This window comes from Amblyomma maculatum, chromosome 2 (assembly GCF_055883805.1).
Source record: "Amblyomma maculatum isolate TAMU_Amacu chromosome 2, ASM5588380v1, whole genome shotgun sequence".
NCBI lineage: Eukaryota > Metazoa > Arthropoda > Arachnida > Ixodida > Ixodidae > Amblyomma > Amblyomma maculatum.
In genome coordinates this window covers 211,893,121-211,915,957 of record NC_139345.1, presented here as the reverse complement: position 1 = coordinate 211,915,957, position 22,837 = coordinate 211,893,121, and the positions used below count along the sequence as shown (strand labels likewise).

Sequence of the window (22,837 nt, the reverse complement as noted above, 5' to 3'; positions counted from 1 at the left end):
AACATCATACTCCCTCATACCGTTGTAACTGTCACTGCTAACCGCACCTATCTTCCCGTCCTTAACTTCAGCTGCTCGACCCAAGTTTTACCCCATGGCATCGCACTTGATCTGTTTCCTTTGGCAGACTGCGAAATTGCTGCTCTAACGCTTCAGCATCTGTCGGAGCAGCATATATCAGCTTCTTTCCATTCGACCCTCTTTTCAATCATGATATCTGCGGGTCTGCCAGATGACCAAGCCAGAGCTCTCTGCGACCTTTTGCTGTCGTACGCTGATATATATGATTTCGGGGACCGACCACTGGGCCAAACATCCGTTGTGACCCATCGAATCAATACGGGTGACGCCAGCCCCATCCACAGACGGCCTTATCGTGTTTCCCTTGCTGAGCGGCATGCTATACAGAAAGAAGTTGACAAGATGCTGACGCAAAACATTATTGAGCCTTCCTGCAGTCCCTGGGTGTCCCCTGTCGTATTGGTCAAAAAGAAAGACCAAGTTGGAGATTTTGTGTTGACTATCGCCACCTTAATCAAATAACAAAGAAAGATGTTTACCCTTTTCCGCGAATTGACGACGCGCTTGACTGCTTGCATGGTGCCAGCTATTTTTCTTCCATCGACATGCGTTCAGGCTACTGGCAAATTGCTGTCGATGAACGGGATCGCGAGAAAACCGCATTTGTTACCCCCAACGGACTCTATCAATTCAAGGTAATGCCATTTGGACTCTAACACTCCTGCGACATTCGAGCGCATGATGGACTCGCTCCTCCGTAGTTTCAAGTGGACAACATGTTTATGCTACTTAGATGACGTCGTTGTTTTCTCTTCCACGTTCGCAACCCACCTTGATCGACTTTCTACAGTCCTGGCCGTTTTTCGCCGCGCCGGTCTTCAACTGAACGCCAAAAAATGCAGCTTCGGTCGGCGCCAAACCAAAATCATGGGTCATTTGGTTGATGCAAATGGTGTGCAGCCCGACCCTGACAAAGTTCGAGCCATGCGCGAGTTCCCTACCTCGCGTAGCTCAAGTGATGTGCGAAGCTTCCTTGGCCTTTGCTCCTACTTCCGCCGCTTCATTCGGATGGATGGATGGATGGATGGCAAAACTTATTTTCATCAGAGAGCATGTATGGATGATTCCGTGTTAGATGGCCATCAACCCATGGCTGACGGCGACCTGGGTGGCCCACTCCACGGCCCTGGTCTGGACGACCGGGTCTGAGCTGGCCAACACGGCCTCCCACTGCTCGAGGGAAGGATCACGCATAATATCCGCCGGTGGTGGCGCTATGCTACAGCTCCATAATATGTGGTCATAAGTTGCCAATTCCTGACACCATTTGCACTCCAGCAGAATGTCCGGGTAGATTTTGCTCAACACGTATGGGTTGAAGAAACATCTAGTCTGCAATCGTCGCCAGACGCATTCCTGCGCCTTCACCAATTGCTTGTCCGGGGGTGGGTAAATCCTCCGCTCAAGTTTGAAATTATTAGTAATGTCATGAAAGGATACCAGCCCATCTCTCGTGGACCTTCCCAGAACGTCCGGCTCACCTACTCGGCTGACGAAACCTCGAGCATTCATGTGAGCCGTCTCGTTCCCAGGATTCCCAGAGTATGCTGGTACCCAGACAATTTCCGCCTCCGTAGTCCCTCGCCCCGCGGCCCGATTCAGCAACCGCGCCGCTGTGACAGATATTCTGCCCCTCGCCAAATTTCGGATGGCTGTTTTGGAATCGCTGAAGATCAAGTCAGCATTACTAGTAGTAAGCGATAGCTAGTGCTATCGCTGCTTCCTCTGCAGTTTCTGGGGAGCGGGTTTTGACTGATCCGGAGGCGATCAAGCGTCCCTGCCCGTCCACCACCGCAATTGCAAAATGCGTCCTTGTCCTTATACTCGGCGACATCTACATAGACTGCCCCGTTGTACTTCCCGTACTTAACATGTAAAGCTTTGGCTCTTGCCTTCCTGCGGTCCTCGTGATGTATTGGATGCATGTTCTTGGGCAAAGGTTTTATGTACAAGCCCTTGTGCATTTCCCGCCTAATCTGAATTTTAGTGTCACCAGCTGGAGCGTCAACTCCAATGCCGATCCTTTCCAATATGTCCCTTCCTGCTTTTGTTTTTGAAAGCCTGCCGAGCTGCATCACCAAGTGCGCCTCCCGTAGTTCTTCTAGGGTGTTGTGCACCCCTAAAACCAGCAGCCTTTCGGTAGACGCATTGTGAGGCAACCCAAGGGCCGCTTTATACGTCTGCCTAATCATAGCCTCCACCTTGCCTTTTTCCGTCGCGTCCAACTTCAAATAAGGCGTCGCATACACTATTCTACTGAGCACAAACGCCTGCACCAGCTTACACAAGTCCTTTTCCTTAACACCTCTTTTACGATTGGCGATTCTCCTGATTAGCCTCACGGTAGCATTGACCGTATTTTTAAGCCTTTTCAAGGACTCACTATTCTTCCTGTTAGTCTGCAGATACATACCCAGGATCCTGATCGTTTGGACCTCAGCGACCGGTACGCCCCCCACTTTGACCTCTAAAGGCGGTGGCGGCACATAGTGCCTCGCATGTATCCCTCTTGGTTTGTCCCTCAGCACAAAAAGCTCGGACTTGGGCTGAGAGCACGAGAGTCCTGCTTCCCCTGCTAGCTCCTCAACAATATCCACCGCGTGCTGTAGAGTTTCTTCCAAATGTGCGTCACTGCCTCTTGTTACCCAAAGAGTAATGTCATCCGCATAAAATGTATGTTTAAGTCCCGATATCCCTTGCAGCCTGGGTGGTATCTTGATCAAGGCGAGATTAAATAGGAACGGCGATAATACCGACCCTTGCGGTGTCCCCCTGCCCCCAAATGGGAAGGAATCCGATTTCATTTCTCCGACTATAATCTCCGCAGTCCTACCTCCAGAAACGATCTGATGTACCGGAAGGTTCTACCCCCCGGTCTTATGTCCGATAGGTTCCTCAATATTGCCTCATGGGTAACATTGTCAAAGGCCTTAGTTAGGTCGAGCCCCAAGATAGCCTTGGTGCCCGTGCCGTACCCAGGATCAACCACGTCTGCTTCATTCGGAACTTCGCAGACATCGCTCGTCCGCTTACCTCTCTTCTGAAAAAAAAAAAAACTTGCCTTTCACATGGGGTTGTGACCAATCCTATGCCTTCACGACGCTTATTTCCACCCTCACTACACCACCTGTTTTGGCGCACTTCGATCCTTCTGCACCTACCAAACTGCGCACCAACGCTAGCGACCATGGTATTGATGCTATCCTTGCCCAGTCACAGCATGAGTCCTCCCGCGTCATTGCTTATGCCAGCCGCCTGCTTTCGTCCTCTGAGCGCAATTATTCAATTACAGAGCGGGAATGCCTTGCACTTGTTTGGGCGCTGACCAAATTCCGCCCTTATTTGTTTGGGCGGTCTTTCTGTGTAGTGACAGACCATCATGCTTTGTGTTGGCTGTCCTCACTTAAGGACCCCACTGGCCATTTAGGTCGTTGGGCCTTGCGAATACAAGAGTACGAATTTACTGTAGTATACAAGTCCGGCCACTTACACCAAGACGCTGACTGCTTGTCCCGCCACCCCGTAGATCCTCCCGATTTGTCCGACTATACTGCTGACTACATTTTGTCCATCTCGAACTTTATAAATATCGCCTCCGAACAGCGTCGTGATCCTGCCCTGCAACCAATTATAGACCAGCTGCGCAACAACCCCGATTCTTCCGCCAGCATGTTTGTGCTCCATAACGAGACATTATACAGACGCAATATACGTCCAGATGGCGCGGACCTTTTACTGGTTGTTCCGGCTCATCTGCGCTCTACTGTCCTCGCCCAACTTCACGACACCCCTACAGCAGGACACTTGGGAGGATCACGCACTACGACCATGTGTGACGCAGATTTTTCTGGCCTGGTCTTTACCGCTCTGTCCGTCGCTTGTGAGCTATGTCAGCGCCGTAAGACACCCTCGCTTCAATCTAGTGGGCCCCTGCAACCAATCTCAGTGCTGACTGAGCCATTTTCTCGTGCGGGCCTCGATCTTCTTGGGCCTTTTCCGATGTCGACTTCTGGAAACAAATGGATTGCTGGGGCGACTGATTATACTACCCAATGTGCTGTAACCAGGCCCATCCCCACCAGCTGCGCCTCCGACGTTGCCAACTTTCTTTTGCATGACGTAATCTTGATTCATGGCGCTCCGCGTCAACTGCTCACAGATCGTGGCCGCTGTTTCCTTTCTAAAGTGGTTCATGACCTTCTCCGCTCATGCGCTACTCGTCACCAATTCACCCCGGCCTACCATCCGCAAACGAACGGTCTTACTGAGCGCTTTAATCGCACACTGACCGACATGCTATCTATGTATGTGTCCGATCACCATCGTGACTGGGACATCTCCTTACCTTTCGTCACGTTCGCCTATAACTCCTCATGCCATGGTACCGCCGGATACTCTCCCTTTTATCTACTTTTCGGCCGCGACCCTTTACTCCCCTTCGGCACCTTGCTGCCTCTTGACGACTCTTCCTGTAGTTACGCTTCGGATGCCATCGCCCGCGCTGATGCCGCTCGCCACATTGCTCGAGACCGGCTTGGCGCGTCTCAGTGCTCACAAAAGCATTGTTATGATCTTCATCCCTTAACAATATAACCGAAAACTAGAAACCTGGAGCCAAAGCAGCAATTATAGGATGTCGACAATATGAATCCCATACATTGCAAAAATATTCACGGCATAAGATATTTTGTACAGCGCAAAATAAAAAACCGGATGTGAAAGCATAGGATGTGCATTCATGAATATTATTTGTTTGCAGATAACAAGATTTATTTGTAGCCACACAGTGACAGCTTGCTACTCTCAGTGCAGCGATGTATGACTGCCAAGTGAGGGTGCAATTGTGGCTCCTGCGTTAATATCATCCGTAGTAGCGTGGGAGTGTTCGAACACCTGTCATTCTGCACATGGCACACCTTTTGCCAGGAAATCAAATCAACTTGAAATTCGTATCACCCATGTTCATATCATGAAGATTTTAGTGTACATAAGACACCAAGTACTGCCGGCGACCTTGGTAGAATTTCGCACCAGGAACACAAGCCACATTCCATTGAATATGGTCATATTTTATGAAACGAAACAACTCGGTCACGGCAACCTAAAAAAGTGTCCAGCAATGCAAGCTTTCCCCAGCGTTCGCGTGCCAATGGCACAGCTGGTTTACAGGATGTGAGGATGCTTGCAAGAGCATTCTAGCAGGCACTGACACCCCTTTATATGACACCGAGAGACACATAACACTGATAGTGATGTGGCACAGTGCAAACTGCCGCACCTCAGCATCCCCTGTAAAAGAGGGCACACAGTGAAAGCAGAGAGGCGGCAATGCAAACATACGGATCGGTCTCGTCCAGGGCATAGTTCTCGACCTCGGCCGGGTTGGGCAGGTAATGGACGACGGCGTCGAGCAGCGGCTGCACCCCCTTGTTGCGCAGTGCCGTACCCAGCAGAACCGGGAAGAACTTGCGCTGCAAACACGCACGCCGGATGCCCGCCTGCACAGCACACGTCATGCAGCACCCAACCTTTGATCCCTTGCACAAAGGAGCCAGGAAAAGCACAGGGAAAAGTTTGCCTTCGCAGTGTTTATAAAGGTAGGAAATTAGCTGTCATCACATTAGATACGAAAAGATAATATTAGATACGAGATCAGAACACACAATTTCCACATCTCACATTCAGTGCTCTGAGAAACAGTTGGTAGCTGACGGAACAAAGTTTTAACATTGATTTATTGATTACTCCAAAATTATTTCTGACAAGCACAGTTTTTTCAGCTTTCTAACTAGTTTTGCTTTGGATGTATATATCGAAAGGTCATCCTCATATTTAATAGAGAAAAGATTCGCGATTCTCTTCAACCATTTCGTTCCCTGTCATATTGCTCATGACAGTACATCATATTATTTGTATGTTTCCTTCCGTACATAAGATAGTATACACGGCTCACCATTTGGTATCTTCCTAAAACCCCTGAATAATTCATAACTGAGTCATTTTTTTTTAATCTCATGAAATGAAGTTTAGTGGGGTGGCAAGATCAGGCTAGTTAGTGTCCATATGATACTTCTAAAAGCGCTAAAACAACATGGACAAGGGACGAACTGACAGGGACAGTTGGAAGTACAGTATAAAATGTATTATAAGTCGAGTGGGAAAATGGGTCATCACCTTTACCGTGAAGTGAAAAAAAAAGGAAAGAAAAGAAAAAAAAATGTGGAGAAGCGCATATATTTACATCGGCTGTCCCCCTGCATCACTAGAGCGGCCTGGTTTTTCGTGCCGGCAGCTAGGTTTCCTTGGCGTTCATTATTTAGCTATCTTGTTTAGATAAATATTTTTTTCTAGGCTATTGGCATTCGCAGAATTGGTTGCTAGTCGTTTCTTGTGTCTTCTTTTGGCAATCTGTATATTCTGAGAATTTGTAATAGATATAGTTCAGTCGAAGAGCGCTTAAGATGTGCAATCAAAAGAAGGTAAAGTGTACTAAGTGTGAGGCGCAGGTTAATCTCAAGGAAACGCGTTTTGACTCTGTAGGTGAAGCGGAAGGCAGCGACTTTTTGTGTCGGTGTTGCGTACTGAGTGCGCGTCTATTTGATCAAGAAAGGGGCAGTTTAGTGTCTCGTGTGGATGATTTAGAAAATGAAGTAAGTTTGTTAAGAGCAGAAAATCAGAAACTGCTTGGACAGCTTTCTCAAATGAAAAAGAAAAAGGCCGACTTTATCCTTGGAACCAACGAGGATGAACATTCCAATGCGGGCCACGTGGCAGGGGCCAGCACTGGCATGGAAGGCATAAGCAAAGTAGGTCAGGCGGATCCGAACCGTACGAGTAATTTAGAAGCAGCTAAGATGCCGGAAAAAAAGGAAGAAGTAAGGAAGAATGAAAATCCCAGAGATAAGGACACAGATAACCGAAAGCAGGAGCCAACAGTTGGGAGAGGGAGAGAGAAGGCCCAGGTGCTTATCACTAGAGATTCTAACATGAACAGGTGCAAGCGAGATATCTTGGAACTTGTAAAGGGTGATAAGAGAGTGTTGGTTGAAGCCTTCCCAGGGAGAACAATGAGGGCAGTGCTAAAAGAGAGTAAAAATAGGCTGTTGAAGAATTCCGCAGAGCGCAGTATGGTAATAGTAACCGCGGGGCTAAACGATGTCCTAAATGGTGACGCTGCAGGAGTGGTGGAAAGCACTTGTTGGTACGAAACTAGCAACTGAAAAATATGTTTTAAAAAAGAAATTGGAACCTCCAAGTGCGAAGTTCAGGGAACTGCTTTTAAAGTAGTAAAACATTTAAAAATGCTTAAAATTTGACACTGGGCCATGATTCATAGACCCCTTATCAACGAACACCATGGACAATAACAACCGCCCCTAACTGAAAATGGCGTAGCCGCAGTGGCGCACCACTCATAATGTGGAAGTTGCGTACGCGGTTACATCACGTTTTTGTTATTTGATATTTTGCCCGTCGCTATTATAAAACATTTCATCAAATGAAAATATGTACAAAACACGTAAATTCAACTTGTATACATATCTTTTTACATAATACATTTGTGACAAAGAAATTTCTGCCGGCGAGGCTACGCGCTCAGCCCTCGGAAGTCTGTTTTGCGAATGCACTCCGACCTGAGTGCACACTTTGGCAAGTGCACTTATGTTACACTGTTTAGCAGCGGTAGAGCGCACTTTTCGTAAGTGACACTCGCCGTAAGTGCACTTTATTTTGCGCGCTTGACAGGGGTATTAGTATGCTCGCTGATGCGTGGAAGTCGATGGCACCCACAACGCTGCGCAATTGCTTCCACCACGCGGGATTTGTGCTGAATGACAAAGTCGGCTGTTTTGGATGAGGAGAGCGTCGTCGAGCAGCTGTCAGGCAGTGAGCAGCTCATTCACAACCTTCGCACTGCTGGTAATTCCATCGGCCGTCTCGTTTTGAGAGTTCACAGACGTGGACCACGAGTTGGAACTGTGCACTGGGCTTACAGATGTAGAAATTATTCGCCAGTGCTTGTGGAGTCTGACAGCGATGACGACGATGACTCACCTGCAGCAGCGCAGCCGATGCAAGCTGAGCTGATGCAAGCGTAATTAAGGCGGACCTGTTTGCACGAAAGCGGAGCGTGGTGCAGAAGAGCATTCATGACTTTTTCCAGCCTCAAAGTCAATAATATGCAATAAATAGAGCTTTTTTGGTGCACATTTGTTTTTACGGACTGCCCGATTTTTCGGACATTTTCGTGGTCCGTTGAGAGTCCGAAAAATCGGTCGTCGACTGTATATGCTGATGTGCAGTAAACTGATCAACACAGTGCTTTTATCATTTTTGGTTACAAGAGACATCTTTTTCGGGTCCCTTGAGTGTCTCTTGTAACGAGGTTTTACTGTATTGGGTCGCGTGAGGCATAAAAAATGCAATAAAATTGCTGTTATAATTCCTGCTAATATGTCTTGTGTTATGTTGGGTTGGATGGTGTATAACTAACTAAGATTATCATGCACGAAACACGAGGTTAAAAGCCTGCTGCATTCACAGTTGTGTTGTGTTGGATCTTATGGTGCATAAGAGATTGAGAAAGAGAGCCCTTTATTGATGAAAAACAGGGAATTTAGCCTCTGTTTAAAATTCGCTGGTGAGCTACTCTGAGTGAGAAAGGAATTCGGGGAGAGAAAGACGGAAGGAGAGCAGTGTGAAAAATAAAAAAAATGAAGGGGCGAAGATAAAATACGGCCATCAAATGTGTAATAAGCTGTATTGACATTCCATCCTCGGTCAGAGCAATAAGTCGATTTCAGATACAGTCGAACCCGGATACAGCCGACGACCGATTTTTCGAACTCTTAACAGACCATGAAAATGTCCGAAAAATTGGGCAGTCCGAAAAAACAAATGTGCACCAAAAAAGCTAAATTTATTGCCTATTACTCACTTTGAGGCCGGAAAAAGTCATGAATGCTTTTCTGCAGTACGCTACGCTTCCGTGCTAACAGGTCCACCTGAATTTCGCTTACATCAGCTCAGCTTGCGTCAACTGCGCTGCTGCAGGTGAGTCATCGTCGTCGTCGCTCTCAAACTCCACAAGCACTTGGCGAATAATTCCTGCATCTACGAGCCCAACGCACAGTTCCAACTGGTGGTCCACGTCTGTGAACTCTGAAAACGAGACGGCCGATGAAATTTTTACACCAGCAGTGCGAAGGTCGTGAATGAACAGTTCACTGCCTGACAGCTGCTCAATGACGCTCTCCTCGTCCAAGGCAGCCGACTCGTCATTCAGCAAAAATCCCCCGTGGTGGAAGCAATTGCGCAGTGTTGTGGGTGCTACATACTTCCACACATCTGCGAGGGTACTAAGTGCTCCAAGGAGATCGACAGGGTAGGTTTTCCCACTGCCGAGGCACACCACAACCACCAACCACTGAATCACAACCCAGACTCCGTTGAGTGCCTTCTTGCTGCCGCGTTGCACGAAAAAAAAAAAAAGAATTCCTTATAAAATCCGGAAACAGCTTCTTGAACTGAAGTCGATTTAATTAAATGCGAGCCACAGTCGCGACAGAACGTAGTTCTTGCATCGACCATGGTTAAGCCTACTCGCTACGCTCGGCAACGCACGTGAAACACACGGCAAACACACAGAGGAACAGGTAGTCGAAGCGATCTTGCTAAAAGAAAAAAAAAAAAAGCAGTCCGACGGCGAGCAGCAACGGCAGCGACGTTGTCCCGGAAACGGAAGCTGCTAGGCAAATAATATAGCCTCGATCCAGCGTGTTTAGCTGAGGAGCGGCAGGCAAGGCCTGCACCGGTTTCGAGGCTATCGAAGGAAAAAGTAAACAAACAAGATGGCGGCGACACCGCTCAAAATGTGTGGCAGTTGGCCGGCTGACGCTTGGAATGTCCGAAAAATCGAATTGCCCTCCTTAGAGTGTCCGAAATTTTGAGCAGCGTAATACATTGACTTTATAAGGTATGTCCTGGGGCCGGGAAGAAGTCCGAATATCAAGCATGTCCGAAAAATTGGGTGTCTGAATAATCGGTCGTCTACTGTATATCAAACTTGAAGGGGATCGCGAGATAATTCGATATACAGAAATCGGCTTGAAACGCCACTTGCGATCGTGAAAAACGATACTGTGTCTGTCGCGTAATCAACACATTCGCATAATGAACCCAACGCCCACTTTTGCACCCGAGAATTTGAAAAAAAAAAAAAAAAAAAGCATTCAGTGCCGCGTCCTTCTGTTTCGGCTGTCGTATCCCCAACTCATTTTTTGGCAGCGCACCAAGATTCTGCGCAGTGATAACGTCACAGCGTGTTTATCTTTTGACTATAGTTTTGATAGAACCTGCGGTGGTAGGGATCGAACTTGACAGAGTGCTCGTGATGGCTTTATTGCACAAGCCTGGCTCGATTTATCACGCCGCGCTTGGGGCGGGCATAGCCGACAGCCACAAAATCATTGGAAGGCGTGATAACTGCATATGCCGTTTGAAGCGAACAATGCTAAAAGCCGATGTCATGATCGCAATGACCGCATGCTTTCGTTGATTCATAGATGCAAAAATGAATGACTCTCGCAAAAAAAAAGAGCCCGACGTTTTTAACATTCGCAGCCGCCATGGCTTACGCTGCGCCGCACGTTCAGCACACAAGTAAGGACAACTCTCGCAAAAAAACAAGAAAATTGCTGCTTCTTAACGTCCATAGCCTCCATAGCATACGCTCGCCGTACGTTTAGCACGACAAGGATGGTCGGCTCTCGGGAAAAAACAAAAATCGCACGTTCACCATGACAGCAAAAATGAACGACTCTAGCCAAAAAATAAATAAGAAAAAAAAAGAAAAGGAAATTGTCAGGATATATCGAATTTTGGTTATATCGAACTCACGGGATATCCCCTTGAAAATCCCATGTAAAAGTATAGGAAAGCCGCGTCGTATATCGAACTGCGGACTTTAAGAAGCGGCAGCTCTCTCTGTTTTTCTTTTTTTTTTGCGAGGGTCTCCTTTCTTATCGTTGTGCTGTACGCGCGACGTAGGCGTAAGATATGGCGGCTGCGGACGTTAATAAGCGGCAGGCTTCTTCTTCTTTTTTTTTTTTTTTGTTTGGCGGGAGCCGTTTATCTTTGCATGTATGAATCAACGGAAGCACGCGGTCTGCTGCAGCGATCATGACGGCCGCCCCAAGCGCGGCGTGATAAATCGAACCAGGCTTGTGCAATCAAGCAAGCCATCACGGGCACTCTGCCAAGTTCGCTCCCCGCTACCGGAGGAGCTATAAAAAGATAAAAGCGCCCCGACGTTATCGCTGCGCAGCATCTTGGCACGCTGCCAAGAAATGAGCTGTGGATGCGACGACCGAAACGGAGTGACGTGCGACATCCACATGCAAGCGAAAACGCTCGCGATTTCTGCCGCAGCGACACAGAAACCTTGTATTGAGCTGTCGCGGTGGCTCCAGCGGCAAGAGGGATGCAGTTCCAACAAGTTTGAAATTTTTCGCTCTGTCGTTGCCGCTCGTCGCTGAGATCGCTCAATCGCTTGCATGTGAGCAAGCTGGTCCTAACTCATTTTTTTTTTTTTTTTTCAAATTCTTGGGTGCAAAAGTGGAGGGTGGGTTCATTATGCGAGTGGGTTGATTACGCGACACATGCGGTATTGTTTTTTGGCATCGTAAGTGCCGTCACAAGCCGATTTTTGTATATTGAATTATCAATATATCGAACTATTTCGCGATCCCCTTCGAGTTCGATATATCCGGGTTCGACTGTAGCTAATTGCACTGGTCCGCCCTCTTATATTTGGAGGGCGATCAAATGGTGAAGAAAGGGAAGCCATAAAAGATTTTCTCTTTCGGTAGTTGCGCCAGTGCCAGCCACCCACCATAGAGTCCAATTAGGCGAACGAACAGAAACTTGCAATTCCTGCCCACGCCAGCGGTACACTACCATTATAACCTTATACAGTGAAAGCTCGTTAATTCACAACTCGTTAATTCGAAATTTGGATAATTCGAAATAGTCATCGTGGTCCGGTCCGCAGTGCATAGAAGTCTATGCGCGTAACAGCTCGTTAATTCACTCAAAAATTGGCGCCGCCACCCATAATTCGAACTGCGCGCCGCCAAGCGGCGCTGTTAAAAACCATCGTTGGAAGCTTTCACGGCAGAACGATAGATGGCACAACCATCGGGGTGCCGCTAGGGTGCTGGAACAAGTACTAAACAGTCTTTCCTCGACTCCTTCGAGGAACGACGTTTAAGTGTTACCGACCACGGTTTCGTGTTGCATTTCGTGAGCCCTCGTTTTGCACGCCGCTTGTTGTGAGCTTGTGTCCGCGAGATGTGTTCGCGTGGGAAATACTGTGCCAAGACTGTTGTGTTCGGAGTTTAGCGGTGGGGCAGTTGCGCGTTCCTGCCGCGGTGTGGTGCGAGTGTGCTCCAGACTAGTAACCAGGCGTGGGAGACTGGCGTCACACATATCAGTGGTGCAGTGGAATGCGGTGTGTTTTTTTTCTTGAGTGTTGTCACGGCTGGGGCCGGACGAAGTTAAATAAAATGTTGTGAACCCGACATAACATTGGCGACGAGGATGGGATCCTGGGTCGACGTCGTTTCTGCTGCGGCTAAGGGAAGTTGACATCGCGGACGCCCACCTGTGCAGCATGGCCGCCACCGCCAGCGAGGGCTACATTGAAGTTTTCGACTTGTCCCGCCCCGAGGACTGGGAAGATTATGCACAGCGTTTCGAGTTCTTCCTGGATGCGCAAGGTATAACAGACGGCGGGAAAAAGCGGTCCACGTTCCTTAGTCGTTGCGGCTCCGCCACTTTTCAGTTGGTGAAAGCGCTCGTCGCGCCGGCCCAGCTCGGAGATACCCCGTTCGAAACAATACTCGCCGTGCTCAGGGAGCACCTGGCCCCGAGGCCGCCGGAGCTCGCAAGGCGATACGAGTTCCACCGACGCGACCAGGCACAGGGAGAGCCGGTGGCCGCCTACCTTGCTGCCCTTCGAACCACGGCGCAGCATTGTAATTTCACCACCCTGGACATCGCGCTTCGAGACCGTTTTGTTTTCGGGTTGCGGAACGACAAGGTAAAGCGACAACTTTTGGCCAAGAAAGAAGTGACCCTCGCTAGTGCTGTGGAGGAGGCAACCGCTGCCGAGGCCATCGACCGGGAAGCTAACCGCGGCGTCCGTCCAGGTCTAACCACGCCGCGCATCGAGCCAGTACATCAGGGAACGAGCTCGGACGTCGATAATGAGCAAGACGCCACCGAAGATGTCTTGCGTCTACGGAACATTCCTGCCCAGCGGACGGACCCAGAAGGAACAGGGGGCGTCACCTGTGCTGGTTGCGGCGGCCCCCACGAACGTCGTCTGTGCCGTTTCAGGAACGCCCAGTGTAGGGGCTGCGAAAAAATTGGTCACATATTGAGGGTCTGCCGTTCGCGGAAGCCAAGGAACTACCGCCAGAACTCCGAGACTGACAGCAGGACGCCTCGCGCGAATATTTCCTACTGCGACGACCAAACTGCGACCGCTATACACGATGTGCCTGCACCCGCCCTGAAGAAGGTACATGTGGTGGTCGAAATTGAAGGTAATCCATGCCGAATGGAGGTGGATTTGGGGTCAACTTTTTCACTCGTATCTGAAGCCACAGCCAGGCGGATTTTCCCGAGCGGCCGTTTGCCATTGCTGAAACCACTGGATATCATGATGAAGGATTACCAGGCCAATCGCATAGCCGTGCATGGGTATGGCACGTTCTGAGTGAAGTTTAAGGATTTCGATGGCCTGTTACGTCTTATCATTGTCAAGGGTGAGCGTCCAAGTCTGCTTGGACTGGACTGGTTCCCAGCATTGGGTATCAACATTACAGGAGTGCAGCATATCAACCAGCCATCCCACTTGAGTGCTGACATATTCCAGGAGTTCAGTTCAGTGTTTGATGGAGCACTGGGGTGTTACAAAGGGCCACCTGTGCAGTTTGCACTCAATGCCAAGGTTGAGCCAATCCGACTGAGGGCACGCAGAGTACCTTTTGCACTTCGTCCAAAAATCGATGCAGAGCTGGACAAGCTCATTCAGCAAGGGGTCCTGGAGCCAGTTGATCATGCAAGATGGGAAACACCTATCGTCACTCCTTTGAAGGCTAATGGGGACATCCGTATCTGTGCAGACTACAAGTGCACAATAAACAAAGCATTGCAGCAACATGCATATCCAGTACCAGTGGTGAGCCATGTGCTGTCGTCCCTCTCCGGTGCAACTGTGTTTGCTAAACTCGATTTGGCTCAGGCTTACCAGCAACTGCCAGTGACCAAGGAAGCGGCGGAAGTGCAGACTATCGTAACTCACCGGGGAGCTTTCCGTGTCCACAGACTTCAATTTGGGGTCAGCACCGCACCCGGCATTTTCCAGAGTCTCATGGAAAACCTTCTACGGGGAGTGCCTGGGGTTGTTGCTTACTTTGATGATGTCATTGTTGCTGGAACCTCGGAAGAAGAGCTGCTCAGTCGTCTTCGTGAAGTTCTCAGAAGGTTCCAAGATGTGGGGCTTAAGGTCAAGAAAGAGAAATGCCAGCTTGGGGTGGCTGAAGTAGATTTTTTGGGGTTTAGAGTCGACGCCGAGGGAATTCATCCAATGCCGGAGAAGACTCAAGCGATTGTGAAGGCACCACGTCCTGCAGGCAAGACAGAGCTACAGGCATTCCTGGGGCTCCTCAACTTTTATCATGCATTTCTGCCCCATAAGGCAACTGTCGCAGAACCACTGCATCGGCTCTTGAACAAAAATGCGCCCTGGGTCTGGGGTCACACACAGCAGAGAGCGTTTGATAATGTGAAGCACCTCCTGTCATCCAACCAGGTCTTGGTGCATTTTGATGAGAACAAACCACTCATTCTGGCTTGTGATGCCTCACCATATGGAATAGGGGCTGTGCTAAGTCACAAAATGCCAGATGGCAGAGAAGCACCAATTGCATTCTACTCAAGGACGCTGTCTACTACTGAGCGGAATTATGCTCAGATTGATAAAGAGGCACTTGCAGTAGTTGCAGGCGTAAAAAAGTTCCACGACTATGTATATGGCCGGCCGTTTCAGATCCACACGGACCACAAGCCACTTATGGGATTGTTTGCACCAGACCGCCAGACGCCGCAGATTTTGTCCCCTCGGATGCTGCGCTGGTCCATTTTTCTGAATGGGTACCAATACTCTCTCCTTCACCAGCCTGGAAAACAGCTGGGCCACGCGGACGGCCTCAGCAGAATTCCCCTGACAAACCAGCAACCCGAGGATCCGTCCCCAGCTGAGATCATTATGCTCTTGGACACTCTTCCAGAACCCCCACTCCATGCGGCTCACATTGCCACGTATTCTGCCAAGGACCGTATAATATCCCGTGTACTCAACTGGGCATGGAAGGGGTGGCCACCAAAGCACAGCATTAGTTCTGAGTTCACACCATTCGTGGTCAGGCAAAATGAACTATCGGCCCACAAGGGCTGTTTACTGTGGGGTGACCGTGTAGTTATTCCGCAGAAGTTACATTCCAGGATTCTTGAAGCCTTGCATGCCGGGCACCCAGGAATTGTTCGGATGAAGGCACTTGCCCGCAGTTATGTATGGTGGCCGGGAATCGATGCAGCTATTGAGGAATGGGTGCGACGATGCTCTCCATGTCAGGAGACACGGCCAGAGATGCCCAGAGCACCAGTCCATCCATGGGAGACGACGCGGACACCATGGTCCCGCCTACACATTGACTTTGCAGGGCCGTTCCAAGGACAGACGTTCTTGATCGTGGTGGACTCGTATTCAAAGTGGCTGGAGGTCATTCCAGTTTCATCGATGACATCACTCACTGTGATCAACGCTCTGCGGAAGCTGTTTGCAGCACATGGCCTTCCAGCCACTATCGTGTCTGACAACGGGCCTCAGTTTACGTCTGCCGAGTTTCGGGGGTTTCTCGATGCCAACCTAATTCGTCAGGTGACTTCTGCACCCTTTCACCCGTCCACAAATGGTCAAGCTGAAAGAATGGTGCGAACCACTAAAGAAGCACTGTCCCGCATTATTCAGGGGAATTGGTCACGGCGGCTAGCAGATTTCATGTTACAGCAACATGTAACCCCGCACACAGGCACAGGGCGATCACCAGCCGAACTTTTGATGGGCCGCCGGCTGTTAACCATGCTGGACCGGTTGCATCCGGACAGGGCCCCAGACAGGTCTTCCCAGCATACAGGAACGCTGCCGATGCCACGTTCATTCCAACCTGAAGACCCGGTGTTTGCACGCAACTATGGCCAGGGGCCTCCATGGGTCTCTGCTGTGGTAGCCCGAGCCACAGGCCCAATCTCCTACGAAGTTACGCTGCCAGATGGCCGAGTGTTGCGCCGGCATGTGGACCAGCTCCGTCGACGGGCCGCTACCCCTTGCATAGGTGAAGGACCAGTACCCACAGAACAGCAGCCAGAAGTCTGCCCCTCACAAGGAGGGCCACCGGTAGAAGCTTGTCCTATGCAGGGAACACCACCCAAAGTAGTGAGCAGCGAGCCACCTGAAGACCAACCAGTGGAGGAGCAGCCAACAGCTGAACCTTCCTCTGACGATACTGTCACACCACAAACGGTACCAATGGCTATGCCTCTACCACTGTCTTCAGGGGAGAAAAGTGACCCTGCTGAGCCACCAACCCTACGTCGCTCACTTCGAGCTCGGAAGGCTCCGTCCCATCTGCGGGACTTTGTGCTGGCTCTGGCCGACTGTTGAGTCCGAACTAAGGGTGGAGGAGTGTTGTGTTCGGAGTTTAGCGGTGGGGCAGTTGCGCGTTCCTGCCGCGGTGTGGTGCGAGTGTGCTCCAGACTAGTAACCAGGCGTGGGAGACTGGCGTCACACATATCAGTGGTGCAGTGGAATGCGGTGTGTTTTTTTTCTTGAGTGTTGTCACGGCTGGGGCCGGACGAAGTTAAATAAAATGTTGTGAACCCGACATAACAAAGACGGTGAAGGAGAAAGTGGCTATTTTACGCGAGGTGGATGAACGGAAGGCCAGCAAAGTGGAAATCGCGAAAAAGCACGGGATTCCACCAAGCACGTTGTCGACGTACATCCGAAATAGGAAGGCCATCGAGGATGCCTATGAAGCCGAAGATTTCGCCAGCAACAGAAAAAGGCTTCGGTTAGCCAAGTATCCGGAAATTGAGACCGCTGTGATCACGTGGGTGAAAGAAATGAGAAGCGCTGACATTCCACTGAGCGGCCCAATTATCATGGCGAAGGCGGCCGATTTCGCCCTGCGCTTGAATGTGGAAGATTTTGTCGCCTCCGAAGGATGGTTTCACCGCTTTAGAGACAGACATAATCAGAGGGGGAAGAAGACTCCCTGCGTCGCATTCGCATGCTAGAAGACCGAGTGAGTACGGTAGCCCTCAGAGAGAAGAAGCAGAAAATGATAACAGACTTTTTTGCTAAATAAATGTTTTTCGTGCCCTCCGGGCATCAAACGCCTTCATTTTTGCTCACTTTCATTAGTTCGAATTTTGGTTAATTCGAACTGGCCTGGCGGCCCCGTGGAATTTGAATTAACGAGCTTTTACTGTATTGGGCAACTTAAGGTAGCTACTCCATACAGGATTAACGCTCATCCCCAGGAAGAATAGAAAAAAACCAGGAAGGGCGGAGAAGACAGGCTTGTTATGAGAAAAATGACAGGAAAGTGAAAGATGAAAGGAAGGATAAGAAAAGGTGACTGCTGATTTTCTCTGGTCATGTCAGCCCGGAGGTGCTGTCTACAGAAAGAGGGTGTCAAAGTGGTGTGTTGCCTCCATTGATGGGCCGTAAATGTCGAAATGCTCAGCATCGGCTCAACCGCCCTGGACACATTGGTGCCAGCATGGCTAAACATGGGCGCTCGGGGTCTGTAGTGTCGCAGAGCACACCACAGGTGCCCCCAGCGGGGTGTTGTATTTGGTGATTGTAGTTATTCCAGGCTGTATTTTGTTTAAGACATTTGCTTCTTAAAAAAAAAGGCCTAAAAATATAGGACACATCAATAAGGGCATTTTCGTTTATATTTCCACAGGACAGTTGTAAGAAAGAAGCTGGAAAAGTGAAAGATGGAGGGAAGGATAGGAAAAGGCCACTTCTGCTTTCCCTATAGTCTGGTCAGCCCGGAGGTGCTGTATTGACAATTTCATTTCTTTAAAATGTCCATAGACATCACCTGGCACAAGGCCTAAACAGCTCTTTTTCTAGTGTTCATAGAATTCAGCCCACAATTTTGCTGTGCTTAGTGCGAGGTTTGTCGATGGCAATGGCAAAAGTTTCCCAAGAATGCTTTCTTCATCCCAACTGCATCAATGCATTGAGGGGAAGCTGCCAAGATGGCTGATCATTACAGTATTTTAGGTATTCATGCCACGCTGACAGACTTGGCTTAGATTGAAAGTGAAATTTTTCAGTGCTGTGTCAGCCTAGATGCACTGCAAAGAACTCACAATGTTCTTCCACTTCACATCACAGAGACAGCCTCGTGTACATAGGCCTTCCAGAGAAGCTACAAAGCAGCTGACTGCCACCATTGGCTCTTCATTCTGCAATGGTAAGTTTGCTGATGTGCAGTTGGTCATTAAACAACGAATATTTGTCCAAATTCTGAATGTGGTAACATGGAGACGATGTAGTCCGGGAACATATCAACTGGAAATGTATATGAGGCATTTATTGTTTGTGATTTTGGCATATGAACAGGGATGGGCCGGAAATGGATCAATGAGGTTTTTCATTCCCCTCCCTAGTCCGCTCAACTATGCACCCACCAGCCAATGCAACAGAAGTGGCTCTGCCTGTGTCCATGGGTCAGGAGGCTAAGCTTCGCCACAGTTGTGCTACATGCCTTTCCAAACTATACTTGCAAATCAACGGACAAATAAAAAAATTATGCAGTTTTTTTTTCTCAGCTGCTTTTGGAAAGCCTTCCATGCTCATTAACAAAATTATTCACATTGAAAAACTCATCACCACCCTGACAGAAGATGCCTGGAAATGCAAATTTTCCCCACTGGCAAAAAATGATCAGTTCTATGATGAGTGTTTTAGTTAGGTTGCAATTCAACTGCAGCAGCATGCAGCCCAAAACCACAGCAAGCAGCATACACAGTCAACGGTTCAGTGCAGCATCTCTCTGCACACGACTACTTGCCATCAGCTGTTCCTCGGTGGGTGCCTTCTCCTCCAGGTAGAGTTCCCCGAGGACCTCGTCTGCATTGGACACGTGCTCTGCAGTGCACAAAACCGGACAATCACTGCACTGCTGCACCGGGCCACAGCTGTACAGCCTATTTGAACATGCTAACACGACACGTCATCTTTTCCACAAGTAAAGCACCTCTATTTTTCAAATGCACCACTAATGTAACAGCACCAGCGGTGCCATGAAGAAAACATCTGTCCTGAATCCGTGAAGTCAGTGTCTGTGCAGATCCTCCATCAGCCAAAACTTGCCAACCGTGGCAGGTGGTGTCTGGGGGCATCTCCCTCTCCTCACCTGCCAGGGTACCTGCACTGGCACTGCCTTCCAACTTGCAGTACTAGAGGCTTCTCTATGTGCAAATGTTCTTATGCTTGCAATTCCTCAATTAATTAAATGATTGATACAACTTCTCCAGAAACTTCCCGTGCGAAGCCTACAGCTATTTATCAGCATCATCATTACTATTTACTGTCCCATCCAAAATGTTCGTACCCACCCCTTCTGTAATGCCCCACAAAAGAGGTCTTTAAAGAAATTAAAATGAAATCAAACATTTGCGGAGAGTGATTCTGCCATCTGTTGTAACTTTGCAGAAGTTACTTTGTGCATTCTTTCGCTGTGCCTGCTACGGGGGGGGGGGGGGGGGGGGGGGGGGGGGGGGGGGGGGGGGCGTGAAGTGAATGGGGTGTGTGCTGCTAACACTTTATCAGCTTGCTAACTGCTATCAGCGGCAAGCCAAAGTCGTTGCATCGCTCTTTCATTGGACAAGTTGACGAAAGTGTTCCCTCCTTGTGGGTGCGTCACTCTCAGAAAAAGAAAAAAGCAAAGCCTGACACTGAAAGGGTTAAGATCCTTTGTAGGGATCCAAATGGCTTGTGTGGCTATCTAATGAAAATAATAATGAATCGTGGTCACGCTAGCGTTCCAACACTTTTCCGCGCTAAATCAACTTCAATAAATAATCATTTAAATATGCAAGCAAATGTTGAAGGTGACACTTAAAGTTGAGCTTATATTTGCGAGCATATGCATAAAACCTCGACGAAAAAAACAGAGAATTAATGCCAAAGGCATAGTGGTCCTCCTTGAATAATGGCTGAGATGGCCCATAAAAGCCTTCTTGGAAGCCTTCGAGCTAAGTTTATTTGAGCATGCATAATCAGTAAAGCCTAGCAGTGCAGCAGCAAAGGAAACTGATGTCAACTAATGTAGTGCACTGCAAAAGGCAGCTGATCCCTGTTGAAAAAACAAACAAAAACAACTACAAAACATTTAACTGTAATTTGTCCCTGCAGATTATACACTGGGTGTGGACTGTAGTGCAGCAAAAATGCTAAAAGAATTTCACCCCATATTTTTAATGTAGTCAAACTTATTCGCCGCAGTTTCACCACACTGCACGCTTTACCGCAATGCACTACCTGTAGCAGTGAAGCATCCTCAAAACGCGACGGGGGCCGCTTTGTGAAGAGGGAAGGCCGACAGTGTGTGCAAAGCAAAGCACTTGATGAAAAAGAATGTTTTGCTCACTTGGGCTTCATCTCAAGTGCACACAGCCATCGTGCGGGTACATATCAGATAAAACTTCTGTGATGGATTTCGGCAGTTTTTTCAGGCCTAATTCAAACTTTTGGTCGATGAGGACACTTTTTCTGGCCCCTTGAAGGCTGAATTAACGTGTTTTCAGCAGCGGTGCAACACTCGGCTTCATGCAGACCCTTCCTGTACAAAAAGCTGGCATATGAAATATTGTAGAAAATTTATGCTCGATACTTCACACACTTTTGTACAATTCTCAATTAAATTATTTGCAAATACCATGTGAATTCTAAAATCGACGAGACAAACAATGTTTATATTTTTTCAATTAATTTTTTTTTTTAACTAACCGCATATTTATTGTTGGATTCAATATTGGCAATTGTAACAGTACCTCGTCTGGCAATGGGAGCAGCGCAACATCAGGCAAGGTGAGTGCCAGTCACCATTGCTAGTACAGGTACAATCGCACATGAAATGTGCAGCTCGGGATTAGCGGTTAAAAGACCTAAGTCAGGCAAGGCTAAATATGTTTTTCTGAGAGAGCAGTGTGACGCACCGATCAGTTCGTGGCGTCGCTCCTCGATCTCTGCTCGCATGTCTGCCGGCGGATCCTCCTGAGAAACCACCTCCCTGCATGCGCCAGAGTACCACATCCTCAGTCAAGAACATCTGCAGAAACCCATGCCATGCTGACTCCAGGAAAGCGCTGCACAGTGCGTTGGCACAGTATAGCCCTGCATACTGTGCACAAACTATGCCACTTAGAATCTTCCCTCCCTCTGACGAGCACTTGTGGGCAGATTGCTCCATGAACAACTCTGCGAAGGAGGTGCAATTTCAGCACACATCATGTCACAACATCCAATCCAATGCAATTCTCTACGCAATAACTACTACACATGCGCTCGGCGTTTCTTCAGACATCAGAAAATGCCAATTTTCATTATGCCTCAGTAATCCCCCAGTCCTTGACTGTCCAGTCCAGTCCTGAACAGTCCAGGAGCAAGCTGCTAGACTTTCCCAACACTCCTCATCACCCATTGTGCACCTGTATGCATATTCTAGAGTGCAGTGTCGCAAGCCTATTCGTTCACTTTGCCATGACAAGAAAAGTCCTGAAACTTATAATAAAATTCAGGCCCAATAGTGACATGTTGTGTGCCTGCAAAAGAACAAATCGTATATCTCCAAAGGTTCAATGCTTAGCCTCTTGCTAAATTCATGAAAGCAGTACAACAGTGCCTCATCATAAATGGCTGATTATAAGTTATATTTCTTATACAAAAAAAGACTACATATAGATCAGGTTCTAAAATGAACCAAAAAGCAAGGTCAATTTGGACTGAGTTACAAATAGTTTGGTTTTGTTAATAGGGTCAAAGCACCAAAGTAGCTCAGGCTAAGAGGGAAATACTAGTTGTGGACGGCTCCTGATAATTTCGAACACCTGGGATTCCTTAATGTGCACTGACATTGCACAGTACAAATTTCGACCACCTGGGATTCCTTAATGTGCACTGACATTGCACAGTACACAGGCAGCCTGTATTTCACCTCCAAGTCTGCGTAGAAAAAGTAATTTATATTGACCTACACCTCAAAATTTTGCTTCTACACAATCATCACCATCATTAACAGGCGGACTATGTCTTTTGCAGGGTGAAGGCCTCTCCCATATTCCTCCAATTAACCCAGTCCTGTGCTAGCTGTATCCACTTGATCCGTGCAAAACTTCTAAACCTCATCCGCCCACCTAACTTGCTAATGCCCCTTGCTATGCTTTCCTTCCCACGGAATAGTTTTTTGCCCTAAGCAGCCATCGGTTATCTTCTCTTCGTACTACATGTCCTGCCCATGTCCATTTCTTCTCGACTCAAGTTACTTCTCTGACCCACTCCGTACGCTTCCTGTCTCTTAATGTTACACCTACCATTCTTCGT

At 48.5% G+C, this 22,837-nt stretch overlaps 1 protein-coding gene across 2 annotated transcripts in view; it reads right to left on the bottom strand.

Annotated features, from left to right (window-relative positions):
• Positions 1-22,837, bottom strand: part of mEFG1 (mitochondrial translation elongation factor G 1) — a 138,268-nt gene that overhangs the window by 76,893 nt on the left and 38,538 nt on the right. For both annotated transcript variants that reach the window (XM_084595693.1, XM_084595692.1), the window contains 3 exons: positions 21,454-21,527; positions 19,305-19,381; positions 5,422-5,579 (listed from right to left, as the gene is read on the bottom strand). In XM_084595693.1, the coding sequence (XP_084451819.1) occupies positions 5,422-5,579; positions 19,305-19,381; positions 21,454-21,527 (309 nt within the window). The remainder of the gene's footprint in view (positions 1-5,421; positions 5,580-19,304; positions 19,382-21,453; positions 21,528-22,837) is intronic.